General features: G+C 36.4%; 1 protein-coding gene across 1 annotated transcript in view; it reads left to right on the top strand.

Moving 5' to 3' along the window:
* Window positions 1–14,495, top strand: part of XPR1 (xenotropic and polytropic retrovirus receptor 1) — a 252,234-nt gene extending 237,739 nt beyond the window's left edge. The window contains exons 14-15 of the mRNA XM_025877687.2: window positions 5,398–5,619; window positions 8,646–14,495. Coding sequence (XP_025733472.1) covers window positions 5,398–5,619; window positions 8,646–8,706 — 283 coding nt within the window. The 3' untranslated portion in view covers window positions 8,707–14,495. The remainder of the gene's footprint in view (window positions 1–5,397; window positions 5,620–8,645) is intronic.
* The last annotated feature ends 507 nt before the right edge of the window (window positions 14,496–15,002 follow it).

Raw genomic sequence — 15,002 nt, 5'->3', positions numbered from 1 at the left:
CAAAGTTAAAAATACTATTAATGATGGCTTATAAGCTTTTTCTAGAATTGGGCTCCATTGGAAGGGTCATGAATGGAAATTGGGAGGTAAAAAGTCTTAGAATAGAAATTAAAATAATCTTTTGAGAATCATTATTTGCAATTTGATATTCTGGGTTATTCAGGCAGCTTTTTCACTGGAAACAAAGGAAGTGCCAGAGGAATTGTCTTTTAAATCTTCCTAAAGACATCAGTGATCTAACAAGATAGCCTAAAATCTGAATAAAAGCAGGTACCCCAAGGTAAGCGAAGCATTAAAGCTAATTTTGCTCTAAAGAAATTTGCTAAACCTAGAGACTTGAGATTCAGTTGTGATAACAAGTTCAAATTTGTTTGACCTAATAACATAGCTTGAAAATATGTAAAACAAAAGCTGATGTTGCTATAAAGTAGATAAATTTACAATTTTAGAGGAAGATTATAACATACTTTTCTCAGTAATAAACAAACAGTCCCATTAATCAAATTGACCTAATTGACATATACAGAGCACTGCATTCAACAACTAAATACACATTCTTTTATTTGCATGTAGAACATTTACCAAAATTAACCACATGCTGGACCATAAAGTAAGTTTCAACAAATTTCATAGGATTAAAATCACAAAAAGATAACTGAGAATCCCCAAATGTTTAGAAATCAAGCAATACATGTCTAAATAACCCATGGGTCAAAGTTGAAATTGTAATGGAAATTTTAAAATATTTTGAGCATAATGAAACTGATAATGTGACAAAAGAAAATGCAAGTTAAAGCCGTGCCAAGAGGGCAATATGTAGCTTTAAATGTATACATTGGAAAAATAAACAGCTTCAAGAAAATTTTAAAACAGCAAATGAAAGGAAGAAGGAAATATAAAGAACAGAAATTAATGGAATAGAAAATATGAAGGAGAGAAAATTAAGCCAAAGTTAGTTCTTTAAAAAGATGAATAAAATTGGTAAAATGTGTAAGTATGACTGATGGAGCAAAAAAGGAAAAAATGCACAAATTACAAATAAAAATCCTCAAGATATTTTTTTAAAAGTGTAAGATGAGGGGTGTCTGGGTGGCTCAGTCAGTTAAGAGTCTGACTCTTGATTTCAGCTCTGGTCATGATCTTAGGGTTGTGAGATCGAGCCCTGTGTCTGGCTCCATATTGGTCATGGAGCTTGTTTAAGATTCTCTCTGTCTCCCTCACTCTCTTTCCCCCTCCCCTTCTCTTAAAAAAAAAAAAGTAAGATGATATTATGAGCAACTTTATGCCAATAAAGTAAAACATTTAGATGGAATGGACAAATTCCTTGAAAAGCACTGTTTATTAAAATCAATAAAGAGGTGGCCATTAAGGAGGGCACGTGATGTAATGAGCACTGGGTATTATATAAGACTGGTGAATCACTGAACTCTACCTCTGAATCTGATAATATACTATATGTTAATTAATTGAATTTAAATTAAAAAAATATAAAATCTGATAGGTTTAGATCTATTAAAGAAGTCATATTCATATTTAAATCCTTCTCACAAGGGGGGTGCCTGGGTGGCTCAGTAAGTTAAGCATCCAACTTGATTTTGGCTCAGGGTCATAATCTCAGGATCATGTGATGGGGCCTGCATCAGCTCTGTGCTCAGCAGGGAGTCTGCTTGAGATTTACTCCCTCTCCCTCTGCCCCCCCCGCCCCCGCCATGTGCATGCACGCACGTTCTTTCTCTCTCTCTCAAATAAATCTTTAAAAAAAAATCCTTCTCACAAGGAAAACTGTAGGTCCAGGGAATTCCTCCAAATATATGAGGAGGAAATATCACTTGTACATAAAACTCTTCCAGAGGAAAGAGGCAATAAAAGGAACACTTCCCAGTTTATTTTGTGCAACCAGCATGGCTTTGATATCTAAACCTACGAGGACATTCCAGGAAAGACCAACCAGTCTGTCTCACGTAGAGTAATGCAAAACTCCTGAAGAAAATATTGGCTAATGAATCCAACAACATATAAAAAGCATAATACATCATAACCAAGTTAGTTTTGTTCTAGGAATGTAAGATTTCATATTCAAAATCATTTAACATTTAAAAATTAATCTGTGTTAACGCACCACATTAATAGAATAAAGGGGGAACATCCTTCATGTGTGTAGAAAATACCATTGAGAAAAAGTCAGTACATGTTCATGAATAATTCAAAGATTATCTACAAAAAACATAAATAAGATCATATTTAATGGTAAAACACTGGAAACTCTCCTTGAGATCAGGAATGAGATTATTATGCATCTTGTCACTTCGTTTTAACATCATACTGCAAGTATAGGTAGTGTAGTGGAGGGTGGGGAGGAGACAGTGTAAGAATGAGAAAGGAGGAGCCCCTGGCTGGCATAGTCTGCTAAGCGTCCAACTCTTGGTTTGAGTTCAGGTTGTGATCTCAGAGTTGTGAGATCAAGCCCTGCGCTGGACTCCACTCACAATCTGCCTGAGATTCTTTCTCCCTCTCCTTCTGCCCCTCCCCCCAGCTTCCTCGCATGCACACTCTCTCTCAAATAAATACTTTTTTTAAAAAAAAGAATTAGAAAGGGAAAAGTAAAAGTAATTATTCATCCATGACATGATTGCATATGCAGAAAATTCAAAAGAATGTACAAATAAGCTATTAGAATAAATGTAGCTGTGTCCTTGAATACAAGGTCAATATAAATAAAATTTTAATGTTCTAAAAAACAATCCCAAAAAACTAGAAAATGAAATTTTAAAAAACACACCATTTTGAATAGCATCAGAATATATCATATACCTAGGAATAGATTTAATGAATGATTATGTGTACAAAAATTGACAAGCCAGTTCTATAATTCATATGGAAACAGGATGAAGAATAGCCAAGACTAGGGGTGCCTGGGTGGCACAGTCAGTTGAGCATCCAACTCTTGGTTTTGGCTCAGGTCTGATCTTAGGGTTGTGAGATCGAGCCCCGCCTTGGGCTTTGTGCTCAGTGTGGAGTCTGCTTGGGTTTTTCTCTCCCTCTGTCCCCCCCCTCCCCCTGCTCGCTTGCTCTCTCTCTAAAAATAAATGAATAAAATCTTACAAAAAAAAAAAAGGAATAGCCAAGACTGTGCTGGAAAGAAAAAAGCTAAAGGACTTATACTCTCAAATATCGAGACTTACTATAGAGCTACAGTAATTAAGACAGTGTCTGACATTAGTGAAAGAATAGACAAATAGTCCCCTGGAACAGAATAAGGAGTCCAGAAACAGACCCACACATACATTGACACTACCTGATTTATGACAAAGGGTTATATAACAGTGTAGAAAAAGAGATTCTTTAATAAATGATATTGAGTCAACTGGATATCCAAAAGGGGGGGAAATGAATCTTGATTCTTATTGTATACTGTATACAGTATACAAAATCAATTCCAGGTGGATTGCGGAACTAATATGAAAGGTAAATCAGTAACCTCTCTAGAACACAGGAGGGCGCCATAAAGGCAGCTTTATATTATTATATTATATTTTTTATTTCTGAGTGGTAATTACACAGTGTGATCACTTTATAATAATCAAGTTGCCCAGTTAATGATTTGCACAATTTTGCATATCTATGTAATACTTGAATTTAAATGCTTATTTTAAAGGAAGCAGCCTAAAAGAAAAGATTATCATCAAAGAAGTGAGTTAAGGGGCGCCTGGGTGGCTCAGATGGTTAAGCGTCTGCCTTCGGCTCAGGTCATGATCCCAGGGTCCTGGGATCGAGTCCCGCATCGGGCTCCCTGCTCCTTGGGAGCCTGCTTCTCCCTCTGCTTCTGTCTCTCTCTCTCTCTCTCCCTCTGTCTCTCATGAATAAATAAATAAAATCTTAAAAAAAAAAAAAGGTGAGTTAGGTTGACTGCTGACTTCTCAACAGTAACAATGAAAATCAGAAGTTATTAAAATGATATTTTCAGTGTGGCTGAAAGAAAATAATTGTCTACCTAGAACTCTTTCTCCATGGAAAACACCTTTCACAAATGAAAATGAAATAAAGATATTTTCAAACATGTTTATAGCATTCCTCTGAGTCAGGATGGGCACATCTATCACAAAGTCTGATAAAATAAGATAAAACCTGGAAACATTAAGATAAACCTGAAAGATAAAGGTTGAATCTGGAAACAGTATACTTGTTGCTTTTAGTACTCTTTCCCAATCATGTGTCAACCCTCTTCTTCTTCACTTTCCCAAATGTCTAGGTCTAGGACCTGAGACTCCATTACTACAAGACCTACGCCCCTCCCACTTCTTTCTCTTCCATATATGATGCTGTTTTATGAATTTAAAAAAAATTTTTTTCTAGTAAAGAAAAACTCACTTTTTAAATTGATTATTTCCTTTCTCCTTTAAAAATTATTTGCTTAATAGTAGAATCGGATGTTCTATCACCCATGAAAAACAAAAGCAAAAAGCCTCCTTTGAATCTACTTTCCTCCTCCAACTCTTGCCCATTTCTGTCTCCTTTACAGCAGAATTCTTCAAAAGAGGTCTGTACTTGGTATCTCCACTGTCTCACTCCTCCCCATTCTCCCTTTAATTCAACTCAAATCTTTTTTCCCAATACTCAAACTCAATTGCTTTTGTTAATAATCTACAATAACAACAGTAATAATAGTAATAGCAGCAAACACTCATGTATTGCCCACTGTATGCCTGGCACTGTTCTAAACACTTTATGTGTATTAACTTATGAATCCTCATAACAGTCCTGTGAGGTAGATACTGTTACTGTCCCATTTTGCTAATGACACTGAAGCATAGGTTAACTAATCCAAGGTCGTTATACCTAGTAAATGGTGGAGTCATGATTTGAATCTAGACAGTCTTTCAGAATCTGTATTCTTGTATCCTCCTGCCTCTCTGTTTTGCTAAATCCAGCAGTCAGTTCTCTGTACCTACTTTACCTCTCAGCAAAGCCCTTTTTTCACTTCATTTCTCAGAAGCTGTACCCTTACATCTTCCTAGCTGTTCCTTCTCAACTCCTTTACTGGTTCTTCCTCTTCCCAAATTGTAAATGTTGGAGTGTTCCAGGGTTTAATCCTCTGCCCACTTCTTGCCTCCACTTATATTCTTCCTAATCCCATGGCTTGTGCAGTTCTCCAGTCCTGGACTCTCCCTTGAACTGCAGACACATACCCATCTAGCCAAGGGAATTTCCCCCTTTGCCTAGGCCATTCTGGTTCCCTCCCCACCTACCACCACACATCTTTTCCTGTTTTAATATTCTAACCCTTCATTCCTTGTTTTTATTTCATGAGTGGAAACTTGGTATATGGAGAGGGTTACAGGTTACAATAGTAAGTTCAGATTTTATAAATAATTTGCCTACTTACCCCATTTTGCTAAGGCGATTTGTGTGGAACTTCTTCCGCCTGGAGAATGAGCATCTGAATAACTGTGGTGAATTCCGTGCCGTGCGGGACATCTCTGTGGCCCCTCTGAATGCGGATGACCAGACTCTCCTAGAACAGATGATGGACCAGGATGACGGAGTACGAAACCGCCAGAAGAACCGGCCATGGAAGTACAGCCAGAGCATATCCCTGCGCCGGCCTCGCCTCGCTTCTCAGTATGTATGGCTTCCGCTTCTCAGAGACGAGTTTCCTTCAGGTTTTGACCTTGGCTAACATTTAAACTAAGACGGTATGAGGTTGAACCACATGAAATTGCAGGCATTCAGCCATTTTTCACCTACAAAAAACAGCAATAGCAGCAATTTCTTATAATCCAACCTATAGAATGTCTGAACACATAGAATAAAATGTCATTTATACATTAATTAATGTATTAAAGCTACAAATTTGACATTACAAGTACACTGGGGAAAATTTGTTGGAGAATAATTTACTTGACACTTCAGTATGTTTTGTATACAAATAATTTTCAGGTTATAAACTTTAGGAATCCTGGCTCTGCCACTTGGCCTCTATGTAACCTTGACCAAATTGCCTAATTTCTCTATATTGCCCTTCATCTGAAAATTGGAATTAATATGATCCCTGCTTATAGAGTGGATATGACATGGGATTTAGACCAGTTTCCTCACAGAAAGAGTTCTTATATATAAATAGCTTATATAAATATTTTTTTTTACTGAAATAGCCACAACAGTATTTTTATAAGTCATTAACTTTGTATGATTCTAAAAGGAACAATAAATGTAGAATGTATTGTGGCTGCATTTGGAACTTAGAGACAGATTTCACAGTGGACTGGAATGACGGGGAAGACTGAAGTTGAGCATGGGCAGTTGTCCAAAGGATAGAAGAGTGCTTGACTAGCACAGAGGCGCAGCAAAGACATAAGGGGTAGGAGGAAAGCCATGTGACTAGAACTATAGTAAAAAAAAATTTAGCTGAATAGATGAAGTATGATTGTAAAAGGCTGGAAAATACAAGCTTGATCATACATACAGGCAGGAAGGATTCAAAGAATGTTTTTCTATTTTTTTTCTTTTTTTTTCGGAGAATGTTTTTCATGGAAGAATGACATGAAAGTAGTATTTTCATAAGTTTTAATGGCACTGTGCAAGATACTTTCGGAAATGGAACACTAAAGGCCAGAAGACCAACTGGAAGGCCACCACAGTATTCTGAAATATCAGACATCAAAGACTTGGGTTAGGATGCTTTACAATAGGACTAAAAATAATGTAAGGAGATGGTAAAGGAAGTAAAAAATAGGAGGTGGTAATAGTAACCCATAGATATAGGAGAGCAGAGGAGAAATTGCCCAAGATTCAAATAAATTTGGAAGTTCTCTGAAGAGGACAAAGTAGAGAAAAGAAAAGCCGGGAGCTAAGCCTGAGGAAACACAGGCAAGAGAAAAAAGAATAAACAAAAGGAGCAGGAAAGGAATGGCCAAGGAGGTCAATAGCAAGAACACCAAAACAAAGCAATGAGACCATTGTAGTAAGGAAGCAGAGTTTGAAGAAGCAGGAGGAGAGGGGTGTGAGGGATGGTGGGGTCAGCGAGGTAAGTGCCACAAAGGACTGGAGGACTGGAGGTAGTTCTCATTGAGCTACTGAATGTGAATGTCTTATCCTTGTTAGTCACCAGCAGAGGGCAATCTAAACATACACTATTTCAGCTTCAGAACCAGGGAAGCTGTTTGGAACTAGATTATTATATTCAGTTTCAGGTGTTAAGTGGAAAAACACTGAGATACTAGATTGCAACCAGAGGAAGGTGTTTAGAACAATGGAACAGGTTATGTGCAATGGAGAGAGCAGGAAATCTAAAATAAGAAGTTCTGAATTTGAGTACTGACTTTGTGACTCCCTCAGCCTTTAGCACATCCTTTACCTTTTTGAATGTCGGTTTCTACCTCTGTCAAGGGGGAATAATGATACCTACTTCACAAAGTACCACTTGCACTTCATTGGGCTTATGAATTGCAGATTATTTTAACATTATCAAATCGCATTTTTCATCTAGTACAGGAATCTCTTCTACTGCCTCCTGATTAGGTCATCTTATGCTAACTGACAGTTGTCAGTGATAATGAAGTTTATAACTAGATGGGGCACCTAGTTTTATTGTTGGATGGTTATCGTGGTGGATAGCTTATGTTAGGCTGAAATAGTCTTCACTGTAACTTTAACCAGTTGATCCTAGCTGGGCTCTCATAACTTAGTCTCCTTCCTCTTCTACATCATACCCTGTCAACTTTTTGAAGACCACTGTCATGCCTCTCCTTAGGTCTTATCTTCTGCTGGTTTACTCACCTAGATCCATGGGTACCTCAAATGGCATTATTTCTATCAATGCTCATCATAATTCCTTTACGGATGCTTTTTACATCCATTTTCTCACTTGATATTGACAGTGTCTCCATGAAGTAGGAGTACTATTATGTGAAATGGGTATATTATTATTCCTGCTTTATAGAGATGAAGATTAACACTCAAAAAGGTACATCATACAAAGTCAGTACTCACAACTCATATCTTCTTTTTTTACTCAAGTAAATTAGCATGCAGTGTTTTATTAGTTTCAGGTATACAATATGATTCAACATTTCTCTGTATTACTCAGCATTCACCACAATAAGTGTACTCTTATTTCCCCCCATCCTCCCACCCACGTCCCCTCTGGAAATCAGCAGTTTGTTCTCTGTATGTAAGAGTCTGGTTTTTTTGTTTGTCTCTCTTTTTTTTTTCCTTTGTTTGTTCACTTGTTTTGTTTCTTAAATTCCACATGTGAGTGAAATCATATGGTATTTGTCTTTCTCTGACTTCCTTCACTTAGCATTATACTCTCTAAGTCCATCCACGTTGTTGCAAATGGCAAGATTTCATTATGTTTTATGGCTGATCAAACTCAGATCTTCTTCTAGATTGCTTCTTTCTCTGCTACACATGACCGGCCATTTTTCTTGTTACCTTCCTCTGGTTGCAGTCTAGTTTCTTAATGTTTTTCTAGTCATACCCATAATTGAGTATGAAACTCCAGGAATTGTCCATCGGGTGCAGTATATAATGACCATTTACGATGTACTTTTAATGGTGATAAGATGGGAAATGTACCTAATGCCGTGAATATGTTTGTATTTTAATAATGGTCTAAATGCTTTTTTTCCCCCTTATTCCACTAGATCCAAGGCTCGTGACACTAAGGTATTGATAGAAGACACAGATGATGAAGCTAACACTTGAATCCTCTGAAGTCTAGATTAACGTCTTTGGTTTTCCTACTCTACAATTCTTTCCTCGACCAACGCAACCTCTAGTACCTTTCCAGCCGAAAACAGGAGAAGACACATAACACATTTTCCGAGCTCTTCCAGATCGGATCCTATGGACTCCAAACAAGCTCACTGTGTTTCTTTTCTTTTCTTCTGGTTTAATTTTCATTTTCTATTTTTAAAACAAATATTTACTTCATTTTGCCAACCAGAGGACATTTTAAGGAACAAAAACATAGTATCTTATGGATTGTTTACAATCACAAGGACACAGATACCTATCAGGATGAAGAACAGGCATTGCAAGGACCCTCTGATGGGACGGTACCGAGATACCTCGGATTCCGCTGGGCCCGGTTTTGACTGGTTGAAACCGGACATTGATTTTTAAATTTTTTGTCAGTTTATGTGGAGATTTTTTCCTTTCCTTCATACCCAGCGCAAAAGCACTGGCCGCACTTGCAGGGAAAGTGCAACTTAGAGCAGTACCTTCATTCACGAAGCTACTTTTTAATTTGATGTAACTTTTCTTATTTTGGGGAGGGTTGCTGGGTGGGTGGGAAATATGATGTATTTGTTGCATATAGTTTTCTCATTATTTATGAAACTTAACCATAAAAGAATGCTATAACTCCTGTGCAGTGAAGGTGGTAACGGGGAAAGAAGAATGGAAGCTAATGTCGGACAGCATTTGAGGGTTAGTCCACAGTACCTCTTTCATGAGACAACTTGCACCAGTCTGACTTTTTCTTTTCTTTCTTTTCTTTTTTTTTTTAATTTTAAGCCAAAGTTTTATCACTGATTTTTTAAGTTGCTGCTGCTTTACAATCCTGAGCATGTCTTTCATAACAAAGCATCTATATATTTCCACATAACCGGCTGAAATTTCTTAAGGGCCAGATACTTTTTTTTTTCTTTTTTAAGGAACAAATGTAGAATATATTTGCCCATACTCCCAACCATAACAACTGAAGTTATGCCTTATTGAGCTTCAGCATTTAGGGTAATTGAAGTATAACTTTTACTGACTCTGAAGGAGAAGATAAAGCTATTTCAGAAACTCCCTATACCCTATTGGATAGTTTTCCTTTTGAAGTCACTTGCTTTAGCCAGAATTTGATCAAATTAAAAGTCTATCTCGGGGAAACCATATTTGTGAGAGCAAAGAACAAACTATCCTTCTTTTGTCACGTTACATGAATAAAACAGACCTTGGCAGCCATTTCTCCCAGCAGTTTTAAAGGATGAACATTGGATTTCATGCCCTCCTATGAGAGAAAACCTGCTTTTAAGATTTTCTGGGGGTCTAAACTTGGTTGTAAACGAAAGGTATTATTTCTTAGACATTTCAGACTTTCATGGTCTATGCACAATGCCTATTTTTACTTGTCTAATTTTTTTCCTACATTCCTGAGTCATCCAAATAAGCCCCAAAACCTTAAAGGATTTTGCTTCCTTGAATATAGTTGGCATTAAATTGAGCATTTCATTATCTAGCAAAATTAATATAGTACCAGGAAAAAGTGAAGTATGTTTTAATCCTCCCATCCCCCCAGATCCAGATGAAGATTCTAACATCAACATCAGTGGATTCATGAAAGTAAATTACTTCTGTCATTTTCAGCTTAATCTTAGGCAAAGAGACAAATGAGTGGAAGGGCAGCTATTACCACTTACTTAGTCTTGAAAATATATGGTTACTGCCCCTTATACTACTCTTTTGGTCAGCAGCTCTTCTGCCTTGTATTGCAAGTCTTCATACCTGTAAAGTTACTATTACTACCAAAATTCTATCAATTAACTGACAAGTAGTTCATTTTTAAAGGAGTTTATTCCATTTTTATTCTGACAAGCTTCCAAAATTTTTTTCCCTTTCCAAATTGAGATTTTTTTTTCTGAAAAATCATATAAATTTTTGGCTTTTGTTGTTTTTTTATGTTTTGCCAAGCATGTTCCTTGGCCCAAAACTGAAGAGGAAAAGTTTAACTACTTTTTTTTAGTTTAAATAAATTAAATAATTTATAATAATCAGTGGTAAGAATTTAGTGACTCTTAATAGATTAAAGGTTGCATTATTTATACTTGGGATTTTTTTCTATTTTGTTTTTGTACTTTAAAACTATGGGGGAAATATCACTGGTCTGTCAAGAAATAACAGTAATTATTATTGAGTTGAATAAGTCCAGTGGACCAGTCATTTCTTGTACAAATAAAACTGGTGGTACTAATGTGTATCCAGAGCAATTTGAATTGTCAACTTCATTTTCTATTAGTAGCACTATATAATGACACACATAAAATCTTATAGTTGACTTCTGGTATTTGAACTCCCCACTGTTTTTCTTTCAGTGTATCCTATGGCCAGTTTGATCTTTCTTCAACTGTTACGATGCTAGGCCCTAATCAGTATTATTTTTTCATAGATAATACAATGTTAGAATTTGTTCCTTTTCTAATGTGTTTGTCCTGTTGGCATAGTCTATTCAAGAATGATAAGACTTTGTAACTTTCAGCTTACCATGACAGATGCTCAAATAAGTATTTAAATACACAGCTTTATGTGCCTGGTAAAGCTGTAAAGAGAAAAGAGGATTTTTCCTCATCAAGAGGAAGCAGTTTGGGAGACAGAGTAAACATTTAAATTTTCTTCCTTGAAAAAAAGGCAACGTGCATTTTTCTCATCTAAGTTTTAAATGCCCTAGCAGTTGCCAATGCTATGTCCTACCTAATATTTTATTGGAGATATCTGTACACTGAAACTCTCAGAATTCTTAAGAAATTAATATTAGAGTCATTTTAAAGAAGCAGCCATCTAACCAAAGGTAAAACTTTATCTGATTTTAGGTTGAGAAATTCTAGTTTTATTTTATTTGAGAATCAGTTTATATCATCACTTTAAATACCCACCAAAGGAATAAAAAGGAAGTTTTAAAGAATAAAGTCATTGGTGTGTAGAGAAATCAGAAGACAAAGAAAAATTTTTTGGCTTATTTTCTACTCACAAATATGCACCTATACTTACAGCTGCCTATGCCATTAAAATGGAATCCTTGATGAATTCATACCATATAGAGAGACAATAGAATGACAATTTAAGTCATTAATTAGGTTATAACAGTAATTTTTAAGATTGGAAAGAAGTTGAAAACCCATATACAACTTTCTTTTCCAGTGTCTCTCATTTTTCTCCTTAAGAAAGCTGCTTAACTTCAGAGTCAGAAGCAACGATGTGAGAGAATGCCAGTCAGTAACAGTAACCTATATGGACCCTTAAAGAAGGAAAATGGGGCCTGGCCCCCAGGATCTGCAACTCCCCAAAATTTTCAACATGAGAGTTTTAAGATTTTAATAGATTTTACTAGAAGTTGTTGATATATGGTATCCTTCCACCATGTTTTGACCAAAGTACATTCATGATAACTACAGAAAGCAGTTCATCCTGTAAGAGGTGAACTAAGGCAAATAAGAATAAAAAACAAGTAACCTATTACTGAGTTGTACAGGCATCAGATGAACAGACATTTAGGTAAAGAAAACTAAAATGTGGAGATGGAGAAGAGCGGGAAGGTGTTGGATTGTGGCAGCAAGATGCGGGGCAGCTACAAAGTATGTGAAGTCAGTGGCATTGGTCATGCCTCGCTGTCTCTCCTTTAGTGGTGATGTTGTTGGTAGAGACCTGCCTTTATTTTCCCATCATTTTTTTTCTCCCATTATTTTGCATTATTCAGGAAATAATGCCCAAATGCAATTTCCTAAGCAATGACTAGGAAAACTTAACCTAAGGAAACTAATTTAGAAAATAACCCTATCCATGGCATTATTTTATTCAAAAACTTAAAACTCTTTGAAGTGATTGCACTGTTTGGTAAACAAATGTCAGAATACAGTTCTCCTTAATTTGCATGAAATTTGCCTGTCTCAGAAAATAAGTACTTCTTGTTATATAACATATTTAAATTTTTTAAATTAAGATTGCTTCTCAAATTTAAAAAAAATCATGTTGAATCTGACTTTTTCAGCTACAAAATTGCCACACTTTTCTTAAATCTAATAAATAAGCCAGGATCCTTACATAATAAGATCTAGTCACTAGGTTAAGACAATACAAGTTACGGTAGAACTTAAGAAAAAGGTGAAGGAGAATAAATCAGATTTATCAGCCTTGTTCATTTTATGATGCATAAATTTTATTTTTATTTCTGATGATTAGTAGAGTTAAAATGAGATTTTATGAACACTTAAAAACATTTCTACATTTCAAATATCAGTCTTGATAGTAAATCTTAAAAGCTAACTTTGCATTACATTTTCAATCTGTACAGTGTCAGAGCACATGTGGGATAGAATTGATTATATTAGAGTGTAAGAAATTTGTAATGGTCAGTGCTACAGACCAGTGATTTAACCAGCATTAAACCACATTCTGCTCACCACATATGAAAAAGTAAAATCATCTCATTAGATTGGAAAGAGCTTAATTTAAATAATATGAGAAGTTTGGGAATGGAGATGAGCTTCCTGATTGGTACACTTAATAATGGCCTTTCTTGTATGAAATTGACAAAACTCTGATACTGAGTTACCCCTTAAAAACAACCTTCCAGAATGTATTTGCTTACTTATGGTGGAAGAGGAAGTGAGAGGGACAAGATGAGAGTTTCCCCTGAAGTGAAAAGAATCATTATACTAATTTTCATCTAAAATATGTTTCCTTGTAGCAGACCTTTGGTTTATTTTATTAGTATATCAAAGCCACCTTCAGTTTTTTTATGGTGCCATCAACCTAAGGAGGACAATCAAATAACCAATTGTTTGCCTTGGATTCGGTGTGTCTGCTAATTACAGTCTCGTCTTGTATACCTTCAAAACCAGTTACTTGACTCTACTTCCACCATATTACCTTAGTTCTTCTATGCCACCAAAATCAGAGGGAAGACTTACTACCAGAAAAGTGTGGACTTAGAAGAATATGAGCAAAGGATTCCATCTCCCTACCCAAACTTCCTGATGTTCCTACCCAGACTTCCCTGATTGTCCTGTAACAACACCAGCATGGTGGGAATAGGGAGAAAGATTGTGGGGAATCCTGAAAGAATCCTGTAATTGATGATGACATTGTTATTCTTTTGAAGTGTAAAGTAAAATTGTGAGCCACTCACAGTTGCAAAAAGCATAATTGAAGCTTCATCACATTAAGATTAATTTCTTGCTATATTCTGGATTAGCACAGAAGCTTGTATCAATGAAGACTGTTTAGGAGGGGAATCGGGTGTAAAATGTATCTGTCTTTTCAGACCCTCTCCCTCTACTCATGTTTCCTTCACCCCCTACCACATTGTGTTGGTCAAATGCTACTATTCTATGAAACCCTGAGCTATAGTTGTCAAAAGTAACTATGGAATGTGATTAGTCCTCTGTGGGTGCTTCTTTCCCTCTCTCCTCCCTTGCTTCCTTTCTTACTGTCTCCGCTCTGGCAGACGGAAAAGGTGGCATCAAGGGCTGGACGCCTGCTGGACTCGTGTTGTGTCTGTGACTATGCTACTAGCTGTCTCCTCTTTCCTTCTTACGTGGGTACAAGTCTTACGACGTGTGGAGTTCCCTTCTTGATAAGTAGGCTAAATGCACAATGTGGTACTGTTTTATAGTTTCTAGATGGTTGTATAAAGCAAAAAGTTAATGTGGTTATGTGTTTTTAAAAGAAAATAAGTGATTGATTACAAACTGTCCTTTTTTCATTATTACAAGCTCTGTTTTCCAACAGTTTGCTGACTCCTTTGTCATTGGCGAACGGCTTGTGTGATTGTGTGTTTTTCTCTGGGTTTCTTGGATTCCTGAACATGATTCTTCTTCAGACTAATGTATATAGGCATTTAGGGCAAACGTACTTCAAGGATGAAACATTTTCTAACTCACTAAAGTAAAAAATAATCTTAAATGGCCTTTTGTCTTTAGGTAGTATTAGGCATCTAATGGATTGATACAACAACTCATTTCTTTCTACTCACAGAATCGTAAGTATCAGGTGAAATAGTATGTTTAGTTGTGTTTTGGAGAGCTGGACTCCTGTTATCACTACATACCCATGTAGAGAGGGAACAGTAGCTATAGGACGATGAGATTGGATGGCTTTTCTAAGTGTCACTGACGCCTACAGAAGGATAATGAAGAGCTGAGGGCAAGTATCAGGCAACTGAAAGCCAGATGTGGAAACAGAGGGCCTCTTTAGTTGCATACAGTATTCTCATTTCCTACAGTAGGAGACAACGG

Source organism: Callorhinus ursinus, unplaced genomic scaffold (genome assembly GCF_003265705.2).
Source record: "Callorhinus ursinus isolate GAN/ISIS: 27379988/994484 unplaced genomic scaffold, GSC_fseal_2.0 scaffold13, whole genome shotgun sequence".
NCBI classification, from domain to species: Eukaryota; Metazoa; Chordata; class Mammalia; order Carnivora; family Otariidae; genus Callorhinus; species Callorhinus ursinus.
This window is presented reverse-complemented; position numbering and strand designations above follow the sequence as displayed.